Below are 20911 nucleotides of genomic sequence, written 5' to 3'. Positions count from 1 at the left end.
TGGCTCCTTACTCAGGAAAAGAAACAGGCTTTATATGATGTGCAATTCAACATTGTCATCTATACAAACTTGTACGATATTCTCCAAAGGGCATAAAGTCTTTATTGAAAAATCTACAATAAACATTGAAATATAATAAGTTTAAAATTATTATATTTACACTGACACATTTAAAAAGTAGAAAGATGTGCCATACTTCTCAACACCCTGTATGATAATGACCTTCTGAGTTCTGTTAACATGTACAAAGGTGTAAAGAAGATAGGGTACTTTGGGATTATACCGACCACACCCAGACATGAATCGTTATTTGACATTTTGCTTCTACTGATTACTAGATTAGCGTAGAACAATATTTCGTCAATATAAAACAGGAATTGTCTTATCGCAAACCCCTCCCCATCCTCAGATAGAGGTCAAAGTCGAGCGGTCTAGTAGATAACGTGATTGCAGAGTCTCGCCGCCCGTTCAGCTGGTTCGTCGCTTTGTTGTACTTCCGTGTTTTACCTCTACATTTCTCCAAACACACAAAAAAAAAAAAAAAAAAAAAACAAACATTACTAAACTCTTTATTGAAAAAACACTTAAAACTTGTTTTTTATTCTTGATCACACTCCGCCACCCAAAATGCGAGTGCCTCCGGCCTTTGGTGCTGCCCCGCGCTGATGTCGACGAAAGAAAAACATCCCTCGAGATAGTACCTATCAGTAAAATATCAAATTCTAGAGGGGCTGATCAGAAATATAAATTGAATTGTAATGGAAAGGCAATTATGTACCGTGCAAATCATGTGATGCCGCGCGGCCGTAATCGGGATTCTCGAGAAAGATAAGATAACAGTGACAACGATACCGATCACAATACCTGGAAACACTTGTAAGTTTGTAATTTTATAATTAAACAGTTGTTTTTTCGTTCTATCATGTTTGTTTCTATAAATTTATATTTTTGTATTCTTCATACTGGTGTGGTCGGTATAATCCCAAAGTACCAAAGATAGTATCAAATTTCGGACAGCAATAAAAGTCTTAATTTTGTTATACAGAAAAAGATTCATGTCTTGGCAAAATCTTATCTCTGGTGTGTTACCAATAGGTTAAAGATAAATAAGAAAAAAACTGAAGAAATTATTGTTAGTATACAAAAATAAGAACATGAATATTAAATGACTTAGCAAAGGTAGCTACATAGCAATAAAGGCTGCTGTAGAATAAACATACCGAAAACCTATATGCCTGACTGACAAGATCTATATGTATTTGACAAGAAAGCAAGTGAGTGCATGAATATAACCCTTATACTTTAAAACGTACTAAATCCTTGTGTTTTTTTAATATCCATATTCTTTAACCCCTGGAAAACTTGTTTCTCGCAAAAGAGGGTTTCAAGAGTAGATAAGGCTATTATTATTTATTTATTACTCTGGTGATTTTGAATCTTAATAACCTCACTACTTTTGAGTGTTACACATTTATTTTATCTTCCTTGTTTACAAATTCATTCCTTAGCTCAGATAAAAGAAGATGTGTGAGTTTCATGTTGATAAATAAAACTTCAGAAGTCACAATACCAGACAGGAAAACTTGGTTAATTGTACTACCTTGGAATAAATAAACCTAATAAACCTGTTTATAAACAAGTTATTGACACATTCACTACTGACAGTTAAAACATTGACAAGTTGTAAAAATACATACTGAATACAGTTTGTGTTGCAGTAGTCCTTAAATTACTAATATACACAAACTTTTATGTAAATATAATTCTCAAGATACGCTTTAACCCTTTGGATGCCAAGCAAATTTCAAGATTCGTTTTGAGTAATGCCATGCATGTGAGCTGTGGGTGTTTCCTGAGTGCCAGTGGTAAATGGCCTATAACAGCCAAGTGTGCCAAGCACAAAACAGCTATTTTGTTATGTAAGACTAAAAATTGTATAACTCCAATCAAAATTTTTATTTATTTTTTTTTTTAATTAGAAAACTTATATTATTTTACTATATATGTAAACATATGTTACATTTTACATTAGTACGTATAATTATGAACCAATATAGAAAATTTCAGAAAGAAATATTGAGAAATAAAAGTTTTATAAAATTTTTGATAAAACTTTACATTTGGACTAAAATGCTAAAATATTGACTATGTAATGTAAGTGAATGTTATTGTAAGGGCTTTTCTAAACAAAACTATATTTATTAAACTAGCATTGAGATGGTTGAAAAACATTGGTTAGAACCCTAATGCATGTTCACAAAAAATAAAATCATGACAAACAGCCTATTTTTTATATTATTTGCTTTTACTCACCCTCAGTTATTGAAAGTCAGAAAAAGTCCAATCTTCAATCACTCACTATTTTTTAGTGCCTATAGTCTATAGCATAGGCCTATTGAAAAATGTTACTAAGTCTATAAAAAACTATGCAAAGAAATGTCTCTATATACAATATATACATTGTTACATAAACGTTCAGTCTATTTACACTCGTGGCGGGGGAGACAGTCAAGGTGGCAACCCCGGGTGCACTTGACACATACTGTCCTGGACCGTTTTATATATATATCCTGTCCGACAAATTATATATTAATTTGTTAAGTAACTCTTCCCCTTTCGTTTGATGTATCTGTTATGAAGATTCGCTTACTATATAATTAAAAAAAATAATATAATAGCAAAGCCGAAAATATCGGCCCGCGGCACACTTCGGTTAAACGTAATGGGCCGAAAACATCGGCTCTCGGCACACTTCGGTTAAACGTAACGGGCCGAAAATATCGGCTCTCGGCACGCTTTGGTTAAATATAGTGAGCCGATAATATCGGCCCTTGGCACCCAAAGGGTTAAAATTTAAAACACGTTGAGGCATAAATCTGGCTTATCTTTCCAAGCCTGCCAAAAGTAGGTACTATCCTTCCTATCGATATCACTAATTGTTAGTTTTTTTAGAATCACGTGGCATGTGGTTCTTATTGTTAATAATTTTGTTAAACTATGAAATGCATACAAGAAAATAAAACGCACAGGATAATGTTCCAGATCGTCACTAGGCTACTCGAGATCAGTTGTTGACCCAGACAAAATGATAACGTTGAACCGTTGGGAAGCAACTTCCGCTCCAAATGCCAAATGGCGTCTTCTGTATTCGCCACGGCATCACAAAATGCAAATTAGCATTTATTGCAGTGAATGTGTTAATAAATGCTACATATATCTGTTAGCATCAAGCATTTTGAAAATGCATTGGTCATATACGTTTTGAATATTGTATACATGATTATTAAAAAAAAAAAAAAAAAACAGATATATATTTAAATTAAAATTTGTAATACTGTTCTAAAAGAAAAATTGTATATAAGTATGACAAATTATGTATATTTGAAATACAAGTTGCCTTTTTCATTTAGAATTTACTAATAAAATATTTACACAATTTTAACAAGATATTAAAGTATATATTTGGATTGTGGGTATGTATTACATAAAGTGAATAAAAATTGAATTGCAAACAATTTATATTACACTCTTATTCTGTTAGATGGCAATAAAGTTACTGAAAGGTAAACCATATTCTACTAATTTCAATATTAGTTGCTGATTTGAAATGAATATAAAATACTACATTAACTGGAAATATACTAAAATTTACTAATAAGTGTTGTATTTAGATACAACCATCTTTTCACTTCAACACATGGTACAAGTTCAATAACAGAAAAGATTATTAGCTTAAATCAAAACTGTTAAAATATTTAAGACAGTATCGCAAACATAAAAAGTCTTTTATAGTTTTACTCATTTTTAACAGATTGATTTAATTGTTGAATAGTAACTTATAAAGTAGAGCAAAAAATGTTGTAAGACAGATGTGAGAGTTAGAAGATAAACGGTTATAAAATCAGTAAAAAGAGAAGAATCATAGATATAGAAAAAAATTAACTTCTCTAAAAAAAAGGATAATCTCATATGAAAAGAGAAAACTCAAGACAAATTCTAAACAGGTTGCAAATATACATTCTTTACCTACAGCATCCCATACATCATATACAAACTTATAGATCGATCACACACCAATATTTCACGAGACAATACTTAAAAATGTTTATCAGTAAGTTATTTACCTTTCTGCCTCAAATTTGTCTCAGCGATGATGAAGTTATCATAAAATATGTAGTAAATGTGACTGAAGTTTGCATCAAAGAAGACTTTGGCTTCTTCCAGGTCCACATTTTCTGTAAACAAAAGTGTTTTTACATACACTTATTCTTCATAATTATAATAGTTCAAACTAAAAAACTCCACTAGATACCAGAGATCTCAGATGGCTCCTAAAAGGAAGCAATGTTACAGAGAGAAAGAAGCCACTCTGTCCCTATCTACTATTTGTTATTAGTATTAATAGGCTTTATAAGTTAGCAAATACATATGTACGTATTAAAAATATATGTCATAAAGAACACAGAAATTAACTGGCATTTTTAAATTTTGGTTGACATTACACTGTAATTTTAAAACCTATGATCATTTCGGTTGTTGAGAACATGTTAATATTATTGATGTTATTTCAGTGTATTTAAAACAATCGATCTCCATAATGTTGCGAAGGAGCCATGCTAATCCTCTGTATATCATTCTAATTTTAGTATATGTACTGCCGAAGCAAGGGGGAGATCCACTCTGTAGATTATGTGATGGGCAGGAGCCAACTGCTAAGAACCTGCTCTTTGATTGTCAATAAATAACAAGGGAACGCTACACCATCTTTAGTAGTAGTGAGACCGGTCTCTTCCATGGTTCTGTTTTCCTGTGGGGGAGGTGGAGATGGCAGTCGTCTTGAGAGACCTCAAGCCGAAGAAGTCCAGCGACATCAACGGAATGTCCGTGTGGCTGATCAAGCGTTGCTTCAAGCACATTTTGACACCACTTACTAAATTGATTAAATCTGTCCTTCGCCCAAGGCGTTTTCCCTTCAGCTTTGATGACAGCAAGAGTGGTTCCGATCTTTTAAAAAGGATGATCCATGCATCGCAAGTAATTACCCGTCCTGTATCCATTCTTCCTGTCATGAGCAAAATTTTCGAAAAAGGTTTTCATTAGAAGGCTTGAAGGTTTTCTTGAACAGTTTGAAATTCTTAAGAATAAAGAATAAGAATAAAGAATGATTTATTTTCTCATTTTCTTACAGGCTACATACATACATCAGTACGTAACGGTAAGTTAATATAATGGGGTTATAATTTCCTAAATCTTGCCAGGTCTGACTGCACCATTACAAAAGACTGGAAATAAAAAATTACTTCTTCAAAATACCTATAAAACTAAATTTATAGTTAAAATATAACCTACATCTAAATGCGCTTAGGCCTATACTATACAATAAATGAGAAAATATAGGGCCTCCAAGGCTAAGCCTGTTTGGAGGTTCCTTATTATATTTTAACACATAAAAAAACATCAGCAAACAACTTAATTTAACAATTTAGATCTCTCTTGAGGATATAAATTAATATATTATTTAATCAAAAACATAATATAATAATAGTTATAATCAAACCTGCTTGTTTGAGTTAGATTAGATTTTTCAAATTATTTGAAAATATATATAAATATGGGCCGTGAGGTAAAAAAAAACCAGTTACTATGTCTGAATATATAAAATTGAATTTATATCCTCTAGTTCAAACAACCACCTTCCCAATTTTTTTAAAAATACTTAATTTGTTATTTGAGTTTTTTTATATTGTTAGGTAATTTATTAAAAATCCACGGTGACATAAAAAATGAATTGATTTAGTAAAAAAAGTATTGTTTGGTTTTGGAACTCTTATATTTCCTGAATTTCTTAGTTTTAAGCTGTATTCATTTGCTTCTAAGTTGGTAGTATTTATCAAATCATAGTATTGTTTTAATACATTATATATAAATAACATCTTGATAGGGAAAATCCTAAGCTGATTAAATAATGGTCGTGAGTGTTCAAATATATGACTGTGGGTTATTAATCTGACAAAGTGCTTTTGCTGCATAAGTAATGAGTTTAAATTTGAATCATACGCACTTCCCCAAAGAAATATGCCGTATTCAATTCGACTTTGTACAAGCGCAAAATATAACATTCTAAGTATTTTTAAATTGCAAATGTTTCTTAAAAAATAAAAAATTCTTATATAATATTATTGAGTTTTTTTTGTAATTTTCGATATGTGAATTTTTTCCAATTAAATTCACTATCCATATGAATTCCCAAATATTTTATAATATCCGATTTTTGTATCGTTGAACAATCCATTGTTAAGCAATTATTGATTTGGCTTGATTTCAAAATACAGTCAGCACATCTATAGAAAACAGGTTCAAATATAATGTCATTTTTTCTGAGACTGAAAATTGACATATTTTGTTTTTTCCGTACTTAAAAGCATATGGTTCATTGTGAACCACCACTGAATTATTTCTAGATCTTTGCTCATAGCAACGTGGATATCAGTCCAGCTATCTTTGACATAGCTAAGGGCTGTATCATCAGCAAATGATGTTAGTGTTCCTTGAAATCTGGCATCGCATAGATCATTTATATATATAATGAAAAGGATTGCTCCCAATACTGACCCTTGGGGCACGCCATATAAGATTTTACCCATTTCACTATATGTGGAGTGCATTCTGACACACTGATACCTATCCCGTAAATAACTTTCAAACCAAGAATAAGCTATTCCTCGAATACCACACCTATAAAGTTTTTTTTAATAAAATTGTATGATCTACAGTGTCGAATGCTTTTTTTATATCTAAGAATAAACCACTTATACATTTACTTGAATTTAGGCCCATTGTATACATTTTTTGGTAAAATTAAATAGAGCGCTTTCGGTATTCATATTTTCTCTGAAGCCAAATTGATTTTTACTAAAAAAAATCGGGTCTTATTTAAAAAATTAACAATTTTCTTTTTCATGAGTTTTTCATAGATTTTTGAGAAACAAGAAAGCAATGAGATTGGGCGATAGCTATTACACGTACTGCTTAGTCCACCTTTATATATAGGAATTACAACGGCCTGTTTTTTTTAATTGTGTTGGAAAAATTCCTTTTTGAAAACTAAAATTGATCAAATATGAGAGAATAGTGTGACTATTTCTGGTGCGACAGTTTTTTATAGTGTATGAACTAATTTCATCTATACTGGAGAAGTATTATTTTTCAATAAATTAATTATACCAAGGATTTCTTCCTCATATACAGTTTCTAAAAATATAGTTCTTTGTTGGTGTTTATCTATAAAGTTAATTTCTTATGTTTAATTTAGAAAAAAATCAGATGGAACATTATCGGACAATTTTAATCCACTTACTACATTAAGAAAAATACTGATTAAATTCATTTGCTACATACTCTGAATCATATTCAAGTTTGCCATTTACATCTAAGACTATGGTTTTGCTATTTTTTGTTCTTTGGTTTGTAATGTCATTCAAAACTTTCCAAGTGTTTTTTAGTATTGCCTTCACACCTTTCTAATTTATTTTTATAATAATCATTTTTCAATATCCTAATTTCCTCTAATAGCTTATTTCTAAAAACGTATATAATGATTTTTCAATTGAATGTTTTGAGGATGATTTTTGACTAATTTGAATAATGAATTTCTTTTTTTAATCTTGTAACAGATTGTATCATTAATCCAAGGTTTTAGTTTCTTGAATTTATTTTTTTGTAATATTGATTCTCTGCTACAACATATACAATTTTTAAATGTTTTAATAAACGAATCAAAAGCTGACGACGGATCAAGTTTATTGTAAACACAAGACCAATCCTCAGCGGCTAACAGCTGCTTTAGATTCACATAATTGATACGCTGGCCGTCCGGTGGGGCGGAGGAGGGGGCCGGGTTCTCCCCCTCCGCCACCCCACCAAGAGCAAATGCATACCAGAGAGTGGTCTGTGATACCAGCGTGTATTGTTGTGACATCGATTGTTTACCGAGCGCTTATCATATAAACGCGCATAGACATGATCTCTATACATGTTGCTGAATCTACTGTAATTCTTGTAGGTTCATTAACAAGACTTTCTAAACCATTTTACTGCCATTAACCTTTGATAATTATCTACAAGATAATGATTTTCCAAAATATTTATGTTAATGTCGCCTACAAACTAAAAAACTTTTTTCCTTCTTTAAAACCATCTAAAATATTAGTAAACTCTTTAATAAACGAATCTATTGTATATGAATATAATCTATATAGAGCCAAAATACAAAGGTCAAAGTTACATAATTTTAATGATATTTTTAATGCGTCAGCTGTTTGCATTTCTACTATTGTTGAATTTATAACAGTTATTGAATTTTTTAACATAAATGATAACGCCACCAGCTCTGTAGGTATCATTACAGTTTGAATATAAAACATAATTTGGTATTTCATAAAAAATTTATTTCATTACTGTTGATCCATATTTCAGATAAAATAATTATATCGGGAAAAGTATTTCTCTGTTCAATTTCAAGTATAAAAAGATCAACAGTTTTTTACGAAGGCTTCTTATGTTTTGATGGATTATTTTTACAGAATGTTGATTAGTCATAATTAAAGATTTTATGTTTATATTTACTTAATACTGAATACAAAATAACTAGTATACTTTTTTATTCAAAGTTGACCTACATAATATAATAATAATAAAATAAAAAAAATAACACTTAATGTATTAACATACAAAAGAAATAGATACTGGTACTGAGTTTAACCTTCATACATAAGCTATTTATTTACATTTACCTTTGGCAGGTCAGCCTGGCAAGTTACATGAATAACTTTAGAAGTCTCCTCTTTTCGTAAAAAGATCCTTCCATCCCGCACCCAAACGAACTGATAATTGTTCTCACGCTTAAACTTCCGTGCCTCTGCCATGAGCTTCCTCTTCATCGGTGTCAGGGACCTCGTTGATATAGACCGGCTTGTCCATTTCCAGGTTCATGTGCCGCGTCGAGAAGTTACTTTTGACACGTCTTTTTCTTAGCAGCTCTTCTTTATCTAGTCGGCTTACAAACTTCAGCACTATTCCAGGCGGAGGACTGTTGGGCTCAGATCTTTTTTCCCAGACGATGGCAGGCATCAATCATTGTATTGGATATATTGAAGTCCAACGCTTTTCCCACCTCCTTTACGACAGACACCACGTCTTCATTTTTTTTCCTGTGGGATACCATGGATTTCAACAGTGTTCCTTCTTGAATACTGCTCCTGCTCCTCGATGCGTGCTTCCAGAGAACTGATTTTCTCCCTGAGTATTTTATTCTCATTTAACTAGGCCATCAACTATTGCGAGGCATTTTTCCACTTCCTCAGTTTTGTATCTTGACGGCTTCGGTACTCTCGTCGATTTTTACTGTAGAGTGTTTCATACGACTTATTGAAGTTTTTCTCCATTTCCCTTTGGCTTTCTGCCACTTCAATAATCTTCTTCATAACGTCTTCTATGGTGAGTTTCCCCTCCATTGCTTGAGACTCGAACCTCATACTCTTTCGCCGTTCTGAAGCACAAGGTTGGCATTCTCCACACTAGGTTATCCGCTGTCACACACTCTACATCAGCCTTGCTCATTTTTAGACAACTTGCGTGAAAATCCTTAACACAGTCTTTGCACGACAACCTTATCTGCTTAACCGTAATTGTTTTCAGGCACATCCCACACATAGACATTTTAAAAAATTTAATTATGTGGCAGTCACCAAAATAAAACTCTCCCAAAAACCAATAGTATTAACACAGCGCGGCAGGTTGACAATTGATTCACTCGCGAATTTAAGACTCACCCCAAGAGAGACGTGAGCTCTTATCAGACACAACCTTCCTCAACGAGCGCTGACTCATTACTGAGCAGTACGGATTCAGGAAAAACAAATCGACGATTGATGCTGTAATAAAACTCATTGACTGTGTTGTTGATGGCTTGGAGGGGTGAGAACAAGTGATCAGCATATTTCTCGACCTTTCAAAGGCCTTTGACTGTGTGCATCATGGGACATTGTTGCATCAGTTATGGACATGTGGTGTTCGGGGTCAGCCGCATAAATGGCTTTCGTCATACCTCAGTGGCAGAGAGCAGTGTGTGCAGATCGCGAACACCCTGTCAGGCAAAGTAAAAATGCAGTACGGTATTCCCCAGGGTTCAATTTTGGGGGCCCATACTTTTTCTCATTTACGTCAACAGATTGAATTCATCAATTCAAAATGGAGAGGTGATTCAATATGCGGACGATACGACTCTCTGCATCAGATCAAGTACGAAACAAGATCTTGAGATTCAAAGCCTTTATTGAACTAAACGCATGCATCGAGCACTTTTCAAATATAAATCTAAAAACTAACTATGCCAAAAACTAACGTAATAAAATTTTTGTCTCCGTCAACAAGAATACGAATACAGACCAATTGTGATGGCGGATGAAGCTATCTTAGATGAAGCCGAATCCACCAAGTTTTCTGGGGATGTACCTGGACAGGGGACTGACTGAAGCGATCACATTGACAGAGTTTGCTCAAAAGGTTGCCTCAGGCACTTATGTCTTACGCAATCTAGCAAAATTTCTGCTCGTTTGATGTACTGAAAACTGCCTACTTTGGCATAGTACATCCACATTTGACCTACGGTTTGAGGCTATGGGGCAGCTGTTGTAAATACAAATTTGACAGAGTATTTAGAACACAAAAGAAAGCTGTTCGAATAATTTTGAAATTAAAACCAGAGAGTCGTTTGTAAAATTGCCTTCAGGGAGCTTGGATTTCTAACCTTACCCAGCCTCTATATTCTCGACGTTGCCCTGTACTGCCGATTCCAAATGTGAACTGGTTCAGGGGCAGGGACGTCCATCAGTACGAGACCAAAGGCAGGAACAATTTCAGGACAGAACAGCATAGAACAGCTATGTTCGAACACTTGCCATCTCAAATGGGTGTCAAGTTAATCAATAAGCTCCCTGGAGATCTCAAACGAATTAATGAACCCAAACAATTCAAATCTCGATTAAGACACTTTTTGTTGTCAAAGGCATTTTACTCAGTTGATGAGTTTACGATGGGCCGCTGGGATGAAAATTAATATTTTATTATTATTATTCTATTTATCCATTTTCTGATATCCAAAAACATTAAAAAATACAATATATTGTTAGGTTCACACATGAGTATGTGGAATTAAACTGTTCCTATGATAAGATAGGTTTTTAGTTTATAGATTTTTTAAATCAAAATGTTGAAATGACGCTTGCAACGCAATTTTGTTAATTGTTTATACTGCAATATAAAGAATTATTATTATTATAGTAGTTTGGACAAGGGTGGTGAATTTCCCTAAGAGGACCTGATTGGTTGTTTCCAGTGGATTGTAGAACTGCTGAAACTGTAAACTGGCTGGCCTCATGGTATATTTCCAGGGTGTGCAAAAGGCCCTTGAGCCATAAGTGCATGACAATAGTCAACTCCTTAGAAGAAGAAGAAGAAATAATGTTGGGAGAGTGTGAAAATGAGACTGTGGGTAGAGTACAATAAGCGGACCCGATATTTTTTACTGATACTGAAAAATGATATTACTTAATTATAACTTTTGATATAACCAAATGATATTGATTTTTGAACAATTTAACTAACTTGTATCAACAATTTTTCACATAGTAAACGTATTTTTCTTATATAGATAATAACACACAGTTGAAAGCTCATGGAGGACCGTGAAAGGAAGTTTAAAAAGGGCCATATCAGCCGACTTTCTTGTAGATCATCTCTGTGAGTATTTGTACACAAGAGATGTATGGTTTTCTAGAGAAGATACTTCAACAACTTCTCGAAAGTGGTTAATCATTGCTATCCAGGAGAAAACATATAAATAATTATGCATACTATTTTGTATTTTCTGTTATAAATGTTTGTTATGATTTCATTATTATTTATAACTTTTTCCTATTTCCATTTTTAATTGTTTGTTTAATCGTTATATCTTATTTATTATTTATGAGATTGATACTATGTGTATTATATTAATTTCAAATACGACTGTTATTATGACTATAGATATGATTTATAGACGTGTATTTGATATATAAATATTAGGTATCAATAATTGTATTAATCAATATAAAAACTGGGTCCGCTTACCATACGCTACCCAAGACTGTTTCCTCAACATGTCAAGTTCAAACATTTGTTTATAACTTTTTTTTGTTTAAACTGATTTTGAAAGCGTAGTTGATGACAGAAACAAAATGAGTAACCTATGAGAGGAAAGAAGAAATATACACATTATTGTTTTTACTTAGATTTTGTAACTGTATTGTCAGATTTCTGTGTATAGTAGAAAATCAAATACGTTTTGTATGGTACAGAATATGTTTCTTATTAGTTATAAAGATAAATACAATTTAAATTAAACAAATTTACTCCGATTCATTTAGTTTAAATTTATCTTACTTTTGGTAATTCTAAGCAATATATGGGTCAACCTCGATTTTTCTCATATTACAATATAATGTTCCAATAGTCAATTAGAAAAGGAAATGAATAGAATTTCTTGCCGGAAAGCAGTTATAGGGAGCAGGCAACTCATATTACAATATAATGTTCCAATAGTCAATTAGAAAAGGAAATGACTAGAATTTCTTGCTGGAAAGCAGTTATAGGGAGCAGGTAACCGCGAGAATTACCTATTAGTGATCAGGGGCACTGACGTGATCTGGGCTTCAAATTTGGAACTACTCGAGTTAATTTTTTTTCTAAAAGAGCAAGCAGCGCGAAGCGCAGCGCAGCGGGCAAGCATCGTGCGTGATCTTCGTATATACTGAATTGATTCAGGCCAAAGGAATGACACAGATTCCTTTACCAGATTTTTACGGAGATTTTGTATTGGGCGGATTATTGGTTTACTTTGCTTTCCAGCATGTAATTATGTGTTTAAAATTGTTTTACATACATTACCTACATTATATTGTAATATGTAATAACAATTTATCAGAAATTTTTAATAAAAAAAAAGGGTCACGCACGATGCCTGCCCGCTGCGCAGCGCTTCGCGCTGCTTGCTCTTTTGGAAAAAAAATTAACTCGAGTAGTTCCAAATTTGAAGCCCAGATCACGTCAGTGCCCCTGATCACTAATAGGTAACTCTAAGCAATATATGACCGTCTGGCGGTTGCCTGCTCCCTATAACTGCTTTCCGGCAAGAAATTCTACTCATTTCCTTTTCTAATTGACTATTGGAACATTATATTGTAATATGAGAAAAATCGAGGTTGACCCATATATTGCTTAGAATTACCTTACTTTTTGTCTGTCTATGATATTGTATTGAATATAATATAAAAAGGAGAAAAGTGAAACACATGTACAATATGTTTGGGTGTTTATACTAAATTAAAAGCTATTTATCATGGAAACAAGCTGTCATGATGAAATCCATCACACCATTTTGGTCTCAATAAGTTTGAAAGTTTAATGTTTAGGATTGTGGTGGGTGAAAATATCCCTTTGATGCCATTGTAAAGTTTTTCCTGTCAAGCAATTTAAGGTGTTAGATCTGTGTTAGAGATAGTGCAAGTTCAAATCTGGTTTATGAATGGGTAGCTCTTTTTATCAGTACCATCAACCTTATACTGTATTGACTCTCCTCCTTATTCTCATTGATAAGCTCCTCACACATGCCAGTAGTCCATAAGGGTGGGAAAAGCAAGACTTAAAAGGGGATAGGCTTCTCTCCTGTAAAGGTAAAAATATGGTAGGTTACCTAGCCTAGCCAATGTTAACATAACCAGCCTTAGCCTATACAGCCAAATAATTCTATTCCACATAATTTCCTATAAACTCTATAAAAATAAACACAAATGCCCCAAAGCAACAAATTAAAAATCAATTTATTTTACTCAAGGCGAATATCCAAAATTGTATCCCAAGGGTTCATTTATTTGACTTCTAATGTTTACATTAGTACATACATCAAGCTACTTGTAGCACCCTCTCAAACTTTTTGTCTGATATATCATCATCACTCACTTATTTATTCCTTGATTGTATAAAATTAAACTAATTACAATGGAAATATAAGCAAATGTTTTAGAGTCTATCAAAGCAATGTACAAACATCACTAATAATTCTAATTATATGTTTCTTATCAGCATGTTTGGACTTATCTCATTGTGATGTAGACCTTTTTAGTTACAAGTTTTTTCACAAAAGTATGTAGGTAAACTTAGGCCTATATTTGAACATATTTATAAATAAATATGATATAGTGGGGTTACAATTACGTAAAATAAATTATACAGTAAACTAGTACTTATCTGTTAAGTAGGATATGAATAAAGAGTGAACACTAAGGGTTCTTACAAACTATGGTGTGTCAAAATAATAAAAACCAGGATAGGGTCTATCAAAACCATGGACTAGATAAGTAAACTTAGACTTATAAGTAAAAAATAGTTACATACCTAAAATTATTCTTAAATGCTTGAATCTAGTAGGCGACTCTTTCTTAACATCTTGTATTTTCTGGGTTGATTTCTTCACGTCAGCATGAAGTTTCTTACTAAACATTTTTTAATCTTTTATAACCCCAACATATACAAATCACGTTAAGTTTAAAATCTGAACATACAAACTCTCGAATAAATATATGTAATGTTATGACTACATTTTTTAGATGGACAAAAATCTAACGTCGTTAGTTAAAAATATTGACACTTTTCTAATGCGTTAACACTAAAATATGTTGTGGCCAAACCCCTTGTTTATTCACCATTTTCTTTCATCTGTCTCACTCACTGTCTCAGTCTGTGATGATTGTCTGCTCTATTTTTCTTCTTTCTTGCGTTGCGACGTTATTTTGCACGGGCTGCTTAATCGGCTGATCAAAATGTACTGTAAATTCAATTACTTCTTGATAATACAATAAATCAATTATTGTTAAAACATAAATAATATCACATATTGAAAACAACGGTGTATTTTAGTATCTCCTCTCTTCCAATTAAATTGCTGTTTCTGAGATTTTCATGTATGTATCATACCCATTTGACAGAGAATATTATTGCTATTATCTCAGTATATTTTGTAATTAATTGTTTAGTTTTATAAGTTTATATTTATTGATATATCTGCTCTTACTCGATATGAAAATCCTGTGTTGGTTGATAAATAGCTTGTTATTGAAAATAAAATAATATTATTAATAGGCATTATTTAACAGACGTACAAGGCAACAGTATATAGGCTAGCCTATTTCTTAATTTTATTTTCTGCCGGCCCATTTAAAAAATATTAATACAAATTAACATATGACAATAAAGATGTCTGATCTTTTTAACCCACACGGATACGCTCAATATTGAGTTAACGTTGACAAAATATCGCATTAAGTTTTGCTTTCTGGACATGTCCTACCATATAGTAATGAACTGATGGGAACTGGGAATAATATAGAACAGGAGTTAAACTGGAAGTATACGATATTTGTCATATAACATTATATGATAAACAAATAATTTTCATTTTTACTTTCTACATGAACTTTTTTCTCATTTTGAAATGTTAGTCACTCACAACGATATGATCCTTCTAACTCAGCTTTCTCATATATTGTCTTTAATTATTATATACACCTATTATCCTTTTACAAAATAATAAAGCTTCATAAGCGGCGCCTCGATTATTATATCCACCTAATACTACTTTCTACGACTCTCATAAAATGTTCATATAAATATATCAACCTTAAGCAAAGAGTAAATAATGCGTTTGGATACTTTCACTTTGGTGTAAGATTTCGTCAGCTTTGTCAAAATTTCAAGAGTTGAACTGTTATGGTGATACGAAGAGGCTGATTGGTTGGTGGCGAAGAGTGAGGTTAGAGTTTTCAGATTAATTTTGCAATAAAACATTATACATTTTATAACAACCGTTAATTAGTTCATTTATAGTCTACAATAAACGGTCTAATTTTACTGGCTTTGATGTAGAATAAAATCTAATGTGTTATATTTTGTAAGAAAAAAACTGTTGGGAAGGTAAAGATTTACTATTACGTTGAGTTATTATGATACTGGAATTGCAAATTGTTAATAGTAATAGTTACAAATTTTTAACGTATTTAGCTTAAAACTAAATAGTTACTCGGCTTTTCATGCTTCATTTGCATGCAGACAGATCTATTTACAAACCATGTACAATTTCCAATACATAATATGTGATCAACCTCCAGGATTATAACACTGCTGAATGTTAATCTCAATAAATTGTGTTTGTTGAACTCACAAACTGAGTAAATAGTAGGGCATCAGATCATGTTTTAATAAGGGCTTGAACTTTTTTGTATTGGTTTCAAATTTAAATGCTTTAGGAAAACTTGAGTTTGATCCCAGCCTGACGAAGGAGGGATTCAAATGCTGTTTGATGTGAGAACACTTTCAAGCTGTCTTATCACTGCTGTCTTAGTGTATATCACTGCCCTGTGTCAGTATACACTACAATCAAAAGAAAAGTGTGTATCTAATAAATACAAGCTGGGCAGAGTTAGCGAGATCAGGTTAGCTTTCTGAAACAAAAAAAAAAAAAAATCAGTTAGCTCTGTCATAGTTTAATTTCATGATGATTCGAACTGATGTTTTATACAATCTGAATTAGCAGGCTACTATTTCCAAGTTAGGTATGGCTCAACTGCCACACAGACAAATTCCTTGGGATATGTATGGAAATACTACATAGTGAGACATCATTAAAGCATACAGGTTCCCTAAAAGCCAAATGATAAATTTTAACTTTTAGATAAGACATGTCCAGATACCAGTTTATTGCATACTTTAAAGGCAATTATATAGTACCAAAACTTGACAACAGTTGACAGTTTTATGTAGATTTCATGTTAACCTACATGTTTCAGAATGATGAAAGTCCCTTCATAACGTGTGTAAAAACGTAAAAGTTAACGGAAGGTAAAAACACGTAAAATAACATTTAATAAAACAAACACGAATTTAAATAAGTAAGAAATAGATACAATAAATAATTTATGGTATACTTGCACATGTGAAACCACAAACCCAACCTGGCCGGTCTGTAGGGCATCCCTGTGACCAAGAATAGTATTAAAAAATGTAGTGGGATCTGAATTAAGAGCTATGTTTCTTAAAAGGACAGCACAAATTTTAATTAAACATGGCAGTCACTGGAGTTTAACATTGTATTTGGAGAAGAGTAAGAGTTAAATAATTTAAATTTTCATTTGGTAAACATGAATTCCAAATTTGTAAGTGGTCTAAATTATCTTTATTTCTGGAAGCTCTACAACTCACAACTGTGTGATGCAAACCATTAGACCATTGCAAAAATGGTAGTTGTGATTGCATTAACGAGAATAGTCATCGCAATGTTATTAAAGCTAATACGTTTAGCGTACCTACCAAATTATAAAGAGTTGTTTTAAATATCTATATAATTAAAAACCTAATTTTTCTTAAAATGTGGTTGTGTTGGCAATCCTGTGAAATAATTTAGTTGTTAAGTAGTTTTTGAGGAAACCCGTGTAAAATGGAGTGAAAAATCACAATTTTTAATCGTTGGTCTGGGTGAAATCTTTTGTTAGCCGTAACGTGCTAACAAAGTATTTCTAGATCCATGTTTATATAAACTTTTCTCATTATTTTTATATCTAGAATGAACTCCCACAGTTTCTGCATATCTTCATGAATCACCCTGTATAACATTTTTTAATAGTGTGTCATAAAATTTGTCCAAGAATACCGTATTATAGGGTTGGAGACAAAGTTGTAAGACTCTTGACTCATTGAAAATTCTCAGATTATGACCTCCTATACGTAACGGTTTGGATATAGCTGTATTCAGCAACGAGCCATTAAGTATGTGTGTTATTACTTTATCAGTGGCAGTATTCGACGTTGCCATTACACAAGTCGGTGAAATTAAAAGCCAGTTGAAATTAAAAGATTTGAGCAAATCTTTAAGCTGTTGATTTGACTTAATTATTCTACACTTGCAATTTTTATTTGCATAAACATTATTTGCAATTTTAATTATAAAATGTAAAAATTGTAATTTAATTTAAAATAGAATACCTCATTAAATAACTTTTTTTTTTTGTACTTTAACTGTTTTGTTATTACAAATAAATTTGGCTTCTCTAAAGTACAGTGTACAGCAAGTTGAATAAATGGCATATACATATATTATAAATTAAATATTTATGCAATATTACAATACCACTATTTATAAATCAGATAACTTCAGAGGTGTAATAGCAAAACAGGTCATATACATATGCGTTTAAATAAGCAAACTAACATATGATCGGAAGACCAAATACCTGTCAAACTTGTATAAAATGTGACAGATACGGCCAAATACAAAATAATTGAATCGGAAAAAGTAAGCGCTCTGTGGTGTAATGGTAGCACATTCACCCGGCAAGTGAGAGATCCGGGTTCGACTCCCGGCGGAGCAAGTACTTTTTGTGATTCAATGTTTATTGAAATTATATATATATATATATATATATATATATATATATATATATCGATCAGGAAATTTTTCAGCTAAAAAAACATTGTTTTACTAATGTTATATATTATGTTGATGATTTAAACTAATTTTGTCTTAAAGTGGTTTTTTAGCAACATCAAATCCTGATTATTAATGTTAGATTTTTGACACATGAGTTATCAACCTTTTTGTAAGTAGGATATGAGTTACATTCTTTATTGTATTGAGTTACCAAGAAAAAAAGAAAATCTGTTTTATGGTTACTGTTCAATAGATATTTTGCCAAACACTTTAAATTACTTAAATTCATGGAAAAACAGCCATTACTTAATGCAGATTACTTTGGGAAATAGCCGTAGTGCTGTAAATGTTAGAGTAGGTGTTTCCAAACTTATTTGTTCAAGGCCAAACGAAAAGATTTTAGGAGGCTGAGAGGCCAAGAACTATAACATATATTTTATTAAAAGAAAACATGGTTAGATATGTATACTAATTACAAATAATTGAAAGTTATATAGTTACTGAGCTAATAGAGTAGGTTTCTAAAGAATAATGTCAAACATTTTCATAATAAATACATTTATTACTAAAATTGTAATATATATTACATTGTAATTACTCAAATTAATATTCTTTATAGGCCTAGTTGTTGACAATACATTGATCACACTTTTATGTTAAGCCATTCCTTGTTCTTCTGTGTATATGAGAGATTTGTGCAAAATATAATTAGGTGTTCATCAAAAAGGTTCTCTCTATTATTGTGTTCTTGGTACTTTGGGATTATACCGACCACACCCAGACATGAATCATTATTTGACATTTTGCTCCTACTGATTACTAGATTAGCGTAGAACAATATTTCGTCAATATAAAACAGGAATTGTCTTATCGCAAACCCCTCCCCATCCTCAGACAGAGGTCAAAGTCGAGCGGTCTAGTAGATAACGTGATTGCAGAGTCTCCTACATTTCTCTAAACACAAAAATTCAACAAAAACAAACATTACCAAACAAAAACTAAACTCTTTATTGAAAAAACACACAAAACTTGTTTTTATTCTTGATCACACTCCGCCACCCAAAATGCGAGTGCCTCCGGCAAAGGTGCTGCTGAAGCCCGCGCTGATGTCAACGACAGAAAAACATCCCTCGAGATAGTACCTATCAGTAAAATATCAAATTCTAGAGGGGCTGATCAGAAATATAAATTGAATTGTAATGGAAAGGCAATTATGTACCGAGCAAAAAACTTAAATAATCATGTGATGCCGCGTGGCCTGCCGTAATCGGGATTCTCGAGAAAGATAAGATAACAGCGACAACAATACCGATCACAATACCTGGAAATGCTGGTTGATTGATGTAATTTTGTAATTAAAGAGTTGTTTTTTCGTTCTATCATGTTTGTTTCTATAAATTTATATTTTTGTGTTCTTCATACTGGTGTGGTCGGTATAATCCCAAAGTACCGTGTTCTTTAATTCACCAAGTCATTTTTCTGAATTTGGTTCATAGATTTATGTTGATGCAAAAATTGCAATGTCTTTTGTTCTGTTGAAGTGATCACTAAAAATCCTGTAAGGAAATCAATGCAAAAACGAAGATATGTAACAATTTGCTGATTGACTATTAACAAATTATCGATAAATACAGTTGATAAATAAGCTTAGGCTACGAAATACATTTGAAAACCTATCTTTAAAATGAAAGATCTGCATTCTTGTAGCATTCCTTGTAGCACTCTTTGAAGTTCTCATTTGCAGTAAGTATAACCAACCCAAGTTAAAGTTCTGAAGAAACAAGTTGGATGTTAAAATAGTTTAACCTTTTCAGGCCAAGTTAGAAATTCTTTCCTTAGTTTCACAATGATATCAGTTATATTATGTGACGGGAAAAGCACAGAAGTTTATTCAGCATATTTCTTACAAGTTCCAAGATGATCAGAAGTTATCTTTCCCAACTGATTTTAAAGAGTTTCAAAGGAGCAAGTGTTGTCTTTTGAACTTTCACATGATGGAAAAAAATTTTTTAAACCAATTTTTTGTTCTGAAGTTTCAAATAATTCAAGTGGTAAGATCTACTGCAAATCAAGCTTAGTTTAAAATATATTTATAACGCTTTTCTGCTGCTTCGCCAACTTATATCAATATTATAGGGTACTTTTCGATATTCACTCTAGATTTCTGAAAGAAATGCTTAAACTGGTGATGTTTCAAAAGGTGAGACCTAATATAATTCACTGTCTTAATAACAGCCATTATTATTTCTGAAACCTCCACTAATTTTTCATCAAGCTCACATAGTGCTTGTTGCTAAATAATACAGTGGAATTTCATTGGTTTCTCACATTCAGATT

The 20911-nt window shown here is 32.2% G+C and overlaps 2 protein-coding genes across 3 annotated transcripts in view; one reads left to right on the top strand and one right to left on the bottom strand.

Annotated features, from left to right (window-relative positions):
- LOC124354437 (probable Rho GTPase-activating protein CG5521) overlaps positions 1–14843 on the bottom strand; it is a 54149-nt gene extending 39306 nt beyond the window's left edge. The window contains exons 1-2 of the mRNA XM_046804887.1: positions 14491–14843; positions 4125–4235 (exon numbers count right to left, since the gene is read on the bottom strand). Of these exons, the coding sequence (XP_046660843.1) occupies positions 4125–4235; positions 14491–14596 (217 nt within the window). The 5' untranslated portion in view covers positions 14597–14843. The remainder of the gene's footprint in view (positions 1–4124; positions 4236–14490) is intronic.
- Positions 14844–15802: 959 nt separating this feature from the next.
- The window catches only part of LOC124352969 (cancer-related nucleoside-triphosphatase-like), a 40998-nt gene continuing 35889 nt past the window's right edge, over positions 15803–20911 (top strand). Inside the window, exon 1 of one of the 2 annotated variants that reach the window (XM_046802728.1) lies at positions 15803–15904. The gene's annotated coding sequence lies outside the window, so the exon portion shown is untranslated. The other variant, XM_046802729.1, reaches the window with a different exon arrangement.

Source organism: Homalodisca vitripennis, chromosome 1 (genome assembly GCF_021130785.1).
Source record: "Homalodisca vitripennis isolate AUS2020 chromosome 1, UT_GWSS_2.1, whole genome shotgun sequence".
Classification (NCBI taxonomy): Eukaryota; Metazoa; Arthropoda; class Insecta; order Hemiptera; family Cicadellidae; genus Homalodisca; species Homalodisca vitripennis.
Note: the sequence above shows the minus strand (reverse complement) of the source record. Positions and strands in the feature narration are given on the sequence as shown.